At 39.6% G+C, this 11,224-nt stretch overlaps 2 protein-coding genes across 5 annotated transcripts in view; both read left to right on the forward strand.

The window, feature by feature from the left end:
* MID2 (midline 2) overlaps positions 1-6,455 on the forward strand; it is a 123,042-nt gene extending 116,587 nt beyond the window's left edge. For 3 of the 4 annotated variants that reach the window (XM_014585697.2, XM_014585698.2, XM_027769690.1), the window contains 2 exons: positions 34-94; positions 1,541-6,455. In XM_014585697.2, the coding sequence (XP_014441183.1) occupies positions 34-94; positions 1,541-1,943 (464 nt within the window). In that variant the 3' untranslated portion in view covers positions 1,944-6,455. The remainder of the gene's footprint in view (positions 1-33; positions 95-1,540) is intronic. The other variant, XM_027769689.1, reaches the window with a different exon arrangement.
* A 4,474-nt stretch (positions 6,456-10,929) lies between these two features.
* Positions 10,930-11,224, forward strand: part of LOC102483018 (NACHT, LRR and PYD domains-containing protein 3) — a 57,500-nt gene continuing 57,205 nt past the window's right edge. The window contains exon 1 of the mRNA XM_014585701.2: positions 10,930-10,944. The gene's annotated coding sequence lies outside the window, so the exon portion shown is untranslated. The remainder of the gene's footprint in view (positions 10,945-11,224) is intronic.

The raw sequence follows: 11,224 nt of genomic DNA on the forward strand, positions 1-11,224 counted from the left end.
GGTTTAGTGGTACAGGGTGCTGCGGGGCTGCAGGAAATATATTCATTGACAGTGGCTGCCACTACTGGGAGGTTGTCATGGGTTCCTCGACATGGTGAGTGGATTCCATGTCTCTTTTCTCCTCTGTTATTACTTTCCTGAGAGATTAAGTTCTATAACTGTGCTATTCAGTTCTACAGTACAACTATAATACAAGTACGTTAAGGTTCAAAGATATGTGACCGATGATGATATATTCCTACATTCCTATTCAAATGTCACAAATAAAAAATAGTGACATTGGGAACCAGCAGTTAGTGTAATAGCTGTGTCGCTGGACTCCCACGTAGTCGACCGTGGTTCACGTCCCGGACCTGTTGGCTTAGAACTCACGCCGGGCACATGTGCGTGCGTGCCCAAGATCCCGAGAGGAGAATGGAGGAGAAGGGATTGTGGCATGGTCATCCCCCCTGGGGGGTGATTTCTCACTTTCTGTCTCTCTGTCTCTCTCTGTCTGTCTGGCGAGTGCACACGCCCTATAACGAAAACCTCTCAAAAAAAAAATAGTGACATCAAAAGAAAATGGCAATTTAAAAAAAGTCTAATACATTATTACACAGTAGGTATATAAATTAGTGATTATTTTCTTATTTAAGTCATAAGTGCTTGACAGAAGAAATTAAGGACAAAAACACTCTCTTTTAGGGGTAGTGTGGTGTGTGTATTGGGGGTGGATTTGTGTTGTGTGTGGCATTTTCAGTAGTCTTGCTGTATCATTCTTCTCCCGTCTCAGCCTCCTTAGGAGCTGAGACTACAGGCATTCTTTATATTTTGTTTGTTTTTGTTTTTAAAGTTTTAAGAACAGTGTAAGTGAACCTCAAAAATGACAAGTAACTTGGTTCAGAGGCTTAAGTCCTATTAATATAAAGCTTAAGTTCATTGTGAATCTTACAATAAAATCATATTGAATATGCTTTAAAATCCTTTTCCCTTTTTAAATGAGGCATAATTCATAATGCAAGGCAAGTGAAAAATTTTAAGTAAAACAAAAATAAGTTCGAATATTAAAAAAAAAAGTATGTGATGAAAACCACTCCTGGAAAAATTTGCCAACTTTTTAAATAAAACTGTGGAAAATATTCTGGGCCAGGAATTGGAAATTATCTTAATTGCTACCTTTTCTCCTTTTATGGTAGAATGCATTGCACGCATGAGAGAGAGAGAGAGAAGAGACAGAGAGAAGCACCCCTGACAGAGTCTCATCATCCCTTTCTCCAATCTTTTAGCTCCTCAGAATCTTGGGTGTACATCATGTTTTCAGGCTTATCTGGGGACCCAAACCATACAACTTCCAGCCTTTGGGGCACTGCATTATCTTTGCATCACAACAGCTGAGCCTAATTGCTAACTTTGTAAAGCTCTAGTGATATTAACGTTAAGCACCACAATGTAAACTACTTAGGGAAGAAACGTGTCGAGTTCTTCTATTTATTACATGGTATCTAGCACAACTCAGATCATGCATGAATTTTATTTCTCTCTCCTTTTTGCTATCTCACAGGTATGCAATTGGTATTGCCTACAAATCAGCTCCAAAGAATGAGTGGATTGGTAAAAATGCCTCCTCATGGGTCTTCTCACGCTGCAATAGTAACTTCGTGGTGAGACATAACAACAAGGAAATGCTGGTGGATGTACCCCCACAGTTGAAGCGTCTGGGTGTCCTCCTGGATTATGACAACAACATGCTGTCTTTCTATGACCCAGCTAACTCTCTCCATCTTCATACTTTTGATGTGACCTTCATTCTTCCAGTTTGTCCAACATTCACAATCTGGAACAAATCTCTAATGATCCTGTCTGGCTTGCCTGCCCCAGATTTTATTGATTACCCCGAGCGGCAGGAATGTAACTGCAGGCCTCAAGAGTCCCCCTATGTTTCTGGGATGAAAGCTTGCCATTAAGTTTCAAGAGAGCATGTAATTCACTGGCTCTCCAATTCAGCAGTTCTTCCCCTTCAGCAGTTCTTTCCCTCCTAAACCTCAGTTAGTGTTCAATATACAAGATACAAAATAAAGTTTATTTGAAGCATCCAAAATAACTAGATATTGTAGATTTAATTTTTGTGCATTAAGGCTTGTATTTAAATTAACGCATTGAGTTCTCAGAACAAATTGTCTGAGCAATCTGGGTTCAAACCATTGGAAAAGAAATTTAGAGAATGCTTCTGTTGTCATTGGAAAATTTAAAATTCCCAGTGATTTAAAAATAGAAATGATTTCAGAAGAAATTAGGGTGATTCTAGGTAAATGCTATAGAAAGATACTCTGAACAAGGGGCTAGCCAACCAGAAACTAGGGGTGGGGGAGTTAGGCTTTCTAATACTGGTCATTTAGGCTAAATATAATTTCGAACAGTGTCAAATTATCACATATTATATGCCGCTATTGATAAAAAAAAAACTATACTCAAAGATTTATTATAAGGAAACCGTGAATGTGTATATAAAATGAATTATACACTCATGTATAATTATACATTCATGTATAATTCATTTTAATATATTGTGTACACACAATAACTTTTTAATTTTCTCATTTGAGTAAGAAATATACTGGGAGGGAAAATAAATTACATCATGCATTTTTGTCCCCTAACAGAAGCATCAAATTCAATCAACACTTCTCCCTTCCTTTCATCCATCCTTATCTTCCTCTTGTCACATACACACACAATCATGACATAGATAATGAGAAGAGCTCTAGGTTGGATTATGAGAGATTTGGGGAAAATATTGCACAAAAGATGCTATCACTGTATAGAAAATAATTCAGGTAGAAGGGTCCTATATAGCACAATTTCACTGATGGTACCTAATAGAAGAGGTCCATCTGAATTGTTAAAAAGTCTGTCACAGAATATTTCAAAGAAATACAGTTGTATTACTCTCAAGTACATACATTTACTAGAATTAGGCCAAAAAGTATTGCATATGGAGTTTCTTTAGGAACCTGCTTTACTTATTAAGAATGAAGTGTTGTAGATGCAACAACTATTTGCATATAAATGTACTTGCATTTTCAGATAAAACACTTCTGAAGTGCTTATGAATGCCTGAGAACAGTTTGTGTCCTTAAGACACTAACCATTCCTGTTGCAATCTTATTTACACTATTCATTGTTAATCTAAACTCTTCATTGCGAGTGCAGACATAAACTTCATCCCAATTCTCATTAATATAGTTGAAGGGAACGGAGCTTTATGGTTCGTGATTTTGTCAGTTCCATTGTAAGGATTGGGGATGTCAGAGGACCAGAGCTTTCTCCTTCCCAGGTGCTAAATCTGCTTCAAGGAGTCTACACCTTGGGAGTTGGGAAAATGTTACTGTTATACAATTAGAAAATGGTGACTGTAACAATCCCCCAGATGGAAGCCTGCAAACAATGTCAGAACTTCTTCCCTCTTCCTTTCTACCTGCTTAGTGGATGCTCATTTATTAATTTGTTCAATAAACTATTAAATGCCAGGTACCACAATTACTGCCATAGGAGTGCACATATAAATGAAACACAGTTCCTGCTGTCAAATGGCTTTACTCTCCTGTAAAGGAGATGATCTATATATTGGGTCATCAGAAAACTCATGACATATTTTTCATGTTTTTCTATGTAAAAGAGTCCTGACTTTTCCGACGACTGAATACAATAAATCCTCCCAAATACCAGTTATGTATTTTTTGTTCACCTAACATAGAAACCCAAACTGATGCAGATCAGAAAGAAGGCTCAAACTTAGATATCTAGTGGCAAAGTCAGCATTTTTGTTGCTGTTGTTTGAAAGACTGCATGTACTTACCATTAATCGGGAAATGAGCAACTTCAGTAAGATTCAGAGTGCTGGTAAACAACTTGCTGTATTGGAAAGCTCATAATCTTTGGATTAAACCAACCCCAGTTTTTCTGCCATTTACTAGCAATACACCCTAGGGCAAGTAATACATTTCTCTGAACCTCTGTTTATTCTTCTGTAAAATAGTATCTAATTCACAAAGCTTCAAAGATTTAAAAAGATAACATCTGTAAACTGCTTAGCACAGTGCCTGGCATTTAGTAAGTATAGTATACCATAAATATTAATCTACTCATCTACCCTCAGACCCAATGCAATGTAAAATATATGACCTTCATTTCTCAGTTACCTGGTCTCTACCTTAGAACCTATCCTCAAATCCTTACAAGAGAGGATTTTTTTATTCCTTCATAAAATCTTTCACCGGCTCCCTCACCATTCAGTAGACTATCTCAACTTCTTAGAGTTTGACTTTTCATGTCTCTGCTTTCCCAGATTCATCTTTTGCCATGTTCCCCCTCACACTGATTATTGTAGCAAAGTTGAACTAATTTCACAAGTTGTTCTTTGGGCCTGAAGCAGAGATGTTATTAACTATTTTTGCCCAGAATAGATAATAGGATTATAATCCTAACTTAAAAGAATAGTATGAAAACATAAAAATACAAAACACTCTACCTCCAATCCCGTTCAGTTTCCTTTGCCTTGTCTTTGGCTCTTTAGAAGCCATTCATTTATTTTTATGTCCTTTAGATTTTAGTACCCTGGGTCAAAGCTTTTGACTCTAGCCTGTACTACCTTTCCATATCTTGGACCCTCCAAACCAGACTAACTGCTGACCCCATAGACTGGGTTATGTGCCCATCTTGAAACTCCAATGGCACCCTGAGCCCCTCCCTCTCTCAGCAATAATCACATCATATAATAGTGTTTTCCAAAGTGTTTTCCTTAGACCACCTATGTTAGAAAACTATGGGGTTTGTTAAAATAGTTGATTTCTGAACCCTGCTCCTGATCTACTTAATTAGACTATCTGGGGACATAGGTGAGAATTTATATTTTTGACAAGCTTCTCATGTGATTTTGATGCACACAAAAGTTTAATGTATAATAATCATCTTCCCTTCTAAACTGTGAATACCTTGAGAGCAAGGACTGTGTCTTTTATTGTTGTTGTTGTTGTTGTATTTTGAATACCTGGCACAGTGTCTGGAACAGAGTAGTTGCCTGGCTAATGTTTATTGAATGAATGTATAAATGAACAAATGAATAATCAAAGTTTCCCACTTATTCTGATATCCATAGTGGTGCTTGTTATGTCCTGGGCAGAAAAGCTTGGTTACTTCCCCATTTGGGCTGTATTGGTATCGTTTTGCAGATGTATCAAGGCTCATACATATACATGAACATTGTTTTCCTCAGAAACTCTTTGGCAGTTGTCTTGAGGAATTTTCTTTGGAGGACGTGACACCATTCTTTTTGATGGCATTTCCAATAATTTCAAACTTTGTTCTTTGAAGATGGATTTTAGTTTTGGTTATAGCCAAAAATCACTCAGGGGTAAGCCTACTGAATAAAGTGGGAAATTAAAATGAATTGGGGGTAAGCAATGAAGTTGCTAAAGTCCCAACCTCTGGGCCAGACAATGCAAAGCAATTTCCAAGATACAATGTGGTGGCAAAGTACTTCCAGATATTTATTTTAGTAAACTTAAGACTTTCACAGAACCCTGGCAATACTAGGGACCTTAAGAGAAGTCACTGGCTACCTCTAGCTAAACCCAGCTGAACAAAGGAAATAGGATCTGTATTTAACATCTTCAAGGAAGGTGACTCCATAAGCTTATGTTGTTTTGCTTTACTCAGTCTATTCTGCACAACATTCTCTGCTAAAATTTATTTTCTGTCTGCAATTTATGCTTATTTCCACTTTTTATATTACCTTCTTGAAGAAAGCACAAAACTAATTAAAAATAAAGTTAGACTTGCTTTAAGAATATGAAAAGAATTTTAATGCCACATTGAGGTTCAGTTGTAAGAGTAACTGCATCTGGATATGTTTTTATTATGTAATTCCATTGTGTATCTTTGGATGCAGTGAAATTCAGATAGCAGTAAAATCACTTATATGTTCTTTTCAGCTAAAACATACTAGATGAATTTTCTAAGCTTTCATGGTTTACATATTTATAAATGAATACCTGGATGGAGCAATCCATGGATGGACTTTTGAATAAGCTGAAATATTTGATATCCTTTCCTCCAAGGAATAAAGAATGTGAGGCAGGTAGATAAGAACACTCTCACACTTGTTTCTAGATCCTGAAACCGATTACAGCCTTGGAGCCATTGGGCTGTATTAGGCTATGTGTTACAGGTTGGCTAGACTGGTTGCCATCAAGTCAGGCAAAACTGCCTTTTATGATGTGGTCTGCCAGCTTCAGACATATGCTGTGCTGTTGTTATTGGCTAGAATATTTATTAGATTATTGTTGGACTATTTTTTATCAAATGCTCTACTCCAGGCCTGTTTGCACTGGGAGTTCTGGACCAATAGTGTCCCTCCTAGTGACAAAATATAAACATCTGCGGATTACACAGCCTCATCTCTCTCCAAAATATCCTGATCCATCATAAATGCTATATTATGAATTAAATAAATATATATGTATTCATGAGTTCTTTGTTGTCTCTCACTGGGGTTTAACTGGGGGAAGACTAAAAGGAAGATGGCTGTATGTTACTGGAATTAGGTAAGTGATTTAGTAGAAATCAATTGTCATATAATAAGTAGAGATCTGGGCAGAGAGAGTCCAGAGAGTCATGAATTTGAAATTGTATCACAAAGACTGGTTTTAGGAGCCACATACAGTCAAGAAGACTAAAGAAATGCAGGTATAAGGTCCAAGGAAGCATGACACATGCAGTTTCAGGGATTGGAGCAGAAGGTGAGACTTAAGGAAGAATGAATAAAATCTCAGGGTTGGAACTCATTGGTTAAGGTCTGAGTTGAACCAGAAACAAGTGAGCTGACTTACTGTTAAATATATAACCTGTAGGAGGAGGCCGGAAGGGTTAGGAAGTCTTCTGGGGCCCAGATTGGACACAGACTCAAAGGATCTGGTGACTTGAAGTGAAGCAGCTTAGTTAAGGAAGGCAGCTTAGAGAAGTGACTTGCAGCAGGTAGTCAGACTAAGGGCTACAGAAACCACAGCCCAAAGGTAAGAGTATTATAAAGAAGACAAGAATTTGGAATATCAGAATTTTGGTGGTTTAATTGGAGAACATCTTATGCAAATGCCAAGTATAGGGCTATTACCTCCATATTTGCTAAGCTAAGATTAGTAAGATTTTATTTTTTTGTGATACGATGTTTGGAAAGGCCAGCTCTATCTAATATGCCAGAGGAGAACACACATGGGATTCTTTATGCTCCTCTGCATATGGATAGGTTGGTTCCAGAGGCTCGATGAAGCTGATCCCGTAGCTGGGGACAAGGTGATTTCATTTATGAAGAATAGAAGTGACAGAGACCAAATAGGTTGGTACATGGATATTAGCAATATTTTATATAGTATGATAGGTAATGAGCTAATGAGAATGGCTCTCTTCCACCATGAGTTTTCAGGAGTTGAAGATCAAAGTAGTCTTCCTATAACTGATGGGCATAGAATACAAATTACAGTTGTGATTGATCTGGCCTGGTCATTCAAGAAACATTTATTGACCACTTATTATGTTCCTACTATTATTCTCATTTTTAGGGGGGTTTATTAAGCTGCAAAAATACTCCTAATAGTTATAATAGAGTACCTAATTCAGTAATTCTTCCTAAATAGCTTCAGATCTATGAACTTGATTTACCACTGGTAGTTGAAGAAGGTAGTATTTATTAGAGACACGGGGTGAGAGTGGAAGCTCTTACCAGGACCTAGCATTACAGCCTAATCAGCAGAGTGGCAAGTGTACATTGTGAAGTTTTTCTTAGGTAGACTCACCAACACTATACAATATACCTCAGACACGTATTCCTGATTTAACACTCCCATTATTGCTTGCTATTGTTCTTTAAGGTCGGGCTCCTTCAATGGGAACCACTGAAATAATTAGTAAATCAGTCAACACCAATGGGCTAATAGGGGCTATATGCTGGCAAAGTAGTAAAACACAGTGCTGTATGACACAATCCCACATGGGAAGGTTCTCTGTTGAAGTCTGGAGATTTCCCTGAGTACACCAGTCATGAATGTGTTCATGATTTGGGGCTAGATGAAGGCTGCGGGTTAATCAGGACCCTGGTGGGATTTCTCTCTCATTCGTTCGCTCTCTCTTTCACTGAAGAAAATAAATAAAATTTGAAAAATGTGAATAGAGAAGAGAGGCAAAGTTCACACCCTATCTCCTACTCTACCTCTTACCTCCCACTCAGGAAACAAGACATATTAACAAGGGCCTTGTAGAGACAATGCTTTTGTTGTCTAACCTGGCAGTGACAAGGTGAGGGGTAGGTAAAACTTCAGACTTTCAGGTTTAGAAGAGTCAGCTGACAATGCCCTGGTGGTTTGTAGGAGATCTATTTTAGGCCAAGAGAAGTCTTTGAAAAAAATGACATATAGGTGCCAACTCTACTCTCTGTAGGGTTGGCCTTGTACGCATATTGTAAAGAGGATATGCTACTTCTCTGGCCAGATTGAAAGACCTAGAAAATGGAATGTGGTCTGATTTTCCCTTTAATGTTAAGTGGCAGGGAAAAACTATTATGATGTATATCTTTTTGCCCAGCTCCACTCCCTCAGCAATAAGGGACTGTGTTGTGAAATACCAGAAATGTGAAATTCACAGCAAACAACTATCAAGCACACAAGGTAAGGCCAAGTTCGAGGCCTGACTGTTTCAGCAAGTAAAGATAAAATGAATCATGTTTAGATTTGATCGGTTTATACAGTGAAAGCACAGTCAAAGCTTTCAGATTGTAGTGATTTTTTTCCTAAATATTAAAAAAAAAAAAAAAAAGACAACACTGAAATAAAAAGAGTCAGAGGATCTCCACATGAGTTGTGGGATAGCCCGCTGCTAAGAAGCCAATTCTAGACTGCAGCAAAGTGGTTTTATAATCTGTAGCTTTCTTCTGAGGGAAGTAGGTCAGGAATCTAAAAGCCAGGATGTAGAAGGAGATCAAAAACTGTCCCATGACAGTCTCTTAAGGGAGATAAGGAGGTGAGTGGGAGATGACTTTGGAGCAGCTCTTCTCAAGCCTCCCATCTTCTTGTGTTCTGGAATGATCATAGGTGTTCTTCTAAGACTCTAATTAACTACAGTTCAAACCTTTACTTGAAGTACTTATGTGAATACAGCAAGGTTGCCAGGGCTCCAGAGTAGTGCCATTTTCTTACAGAAGCTAGCTGAAAGTCTAGGTAATTTCTCCAGAAAGTGGGGGAGCAAACAAAAATAGTCAAAGCTGTTGAGGAACTGCCTTGGTCCTTTGCTTCTACTGACCTTCCATTAATGTCCTTTCATTTTTCTCAGTCTTTTTATCGTTGAGGGCTGGGATGAAGCAGAGATTAAAGGGATGGTGGGATGCACAACAAATTCAGGCCCTGAAAAATTCAGTACCAAGGCCAGAGAATCCCAAGACCCCTGTTCTAAACTACCTCTGGCTATTACAAATTTAAGTGTATAGGTAATTAATTTCTAAGGTCCCTTCTAGTCCTAACAATATGAATTTCCATAAATGCAAATTCAATGACTGTGGTGATGGAAGCCTAATCTGCATACCTACTCCAAGACTATTGGGATATCAGGGTAGATCATTAGAATCCTGTGACTGGAACAGAAAGGTGGTTGGCATCACTGTTACTTTAGGACTGCAGTCAAATTCCCTTTGGGGATGATTATTATTCTCTGTACACACTTTACTTGGACCTCCATTACCAATCCCCCTCATATTTGCCACCATTATTATTTGAGCTTTCCACTTTAGCCCTCTCCCCTTATCCTGTTTTATTCACTAACTATACAAGAGTAAAATACTGTTCTGGCTAGCCATACCCCAGTTTCGAATTTCAGATCAGCTGCCTAACAGTCTCCCATGTGTCCCTTCCATGAATCCATGTAGGGAACTGCCAAAGGCATTCATTCCACTGTCCAAGGACGGAGCAGGTCACTTGATACCTAAATCGGTAGAGGTCCTGTGTGCCACCTTCCACAGTCATGACCCTCCCAAACTCCCACAAATACACCTCTTATATGCCAGAAAAGAGAGGATCTTGGTACAGTCACTAGTCCAAGTTATTCATTTAATCATTCATTCATTCACTAATTCAACAAATAAGTTCTTGATAGTCTCTTTGTATCTGGTGCTAGAGCTCAGTGATGAATAAAACACAGTCCCTGCCCTCATGAGACTCATATTGGAGATGGAAGACAATCAATAAATGAACACTTTTCTAATTATAAGTGCTGTTATTGATTGATTGCTTATAGCGCGTCTGTCACTATGCTAAACACTTTAGGTGGAGTGACTCATTTAATCCTCCCAGCAACAGTGTGGGATAAAAAGTATTGGCTTCCTAGGACACCAAGAGTTAAACCTTCCCTAGACCAGCAAATTCCTAGATGCCTAGCAAGCTGCTAGCTGGGGTCTTAGCTATGGCTGCCTTTGACATAGTTGGTAACCAAGTTTAAAGCCCAGTACTAAGGAAATAACCTAGCCTCCAGAATCCTGGAGTCAGACTAGACCAGCAGGGGTTTCCAGGTCTTCCCTAGACACCCTCCAAACTGCTCGCCTTTGACATAGTTGGTAACCAAGTTTAAAGCCCAGTACTAAGGAAATAACCTAGCCTCCAGAATCCTGGAGTCAGACTAGACCAGCAGGGGTTTCCAGGTCTTCCCTAGACACCCTCCAAACTGTCCCCAGCCTAGTTTTTCTAGCCTCACTTTCCCTTCCCTTTCCCTGCCACTCCCCAAATGCCCCCCCCTTTCCAGCCCGGCCCCTCCCTCTGAGCCGCCTCCTCTGAGTCATTTCCCCTTCCCCGCCCCAAAGACCTTGGCTCTCCGTCGGAATCCCAACCCCGACGGCAGGAAGTAAAGGAAGGGCAAATTGGCTTTGAGAACCAGGTGAGCACTTCCCCCAGCAAGGATGAGAAAGAAATGCCTGCCCTCACCCCTCTGATACAAATAAGGGATGGGAAATCAAGCGAGTTCTCCAAGGCTGAGCAGTTGGCGTCCCCTGCCATCTGAAGATCCTGGTCGCCGAGCGTGAAAGGTGCCACGCCCCGCCCGGTGTCTCCAGGGATATGGGGAAGGAGCAGCGGCCCAGTCAGAAGGGCCAGCGGGGCTGTGGCACTGTGAGCTCAGCGCGCTGGGGAGGGCTCCCGCTGCCGCGGGGCGTGGAGAG

This window comes from Tupaia chinensis, unplaced genomic scaffold (assembly GCF_000334495.1).
Source record: "Tupaia chinensis unplaced genomic scaffold, TupChi_1.0 Scaffold000082_1, whole genome shotgun sequence".
NCBI lineage: Eukaryota > Metazoa > Chordata > Mammalia > Scandentia > Tupaiidae > Tupaia > Tupaia belangeri.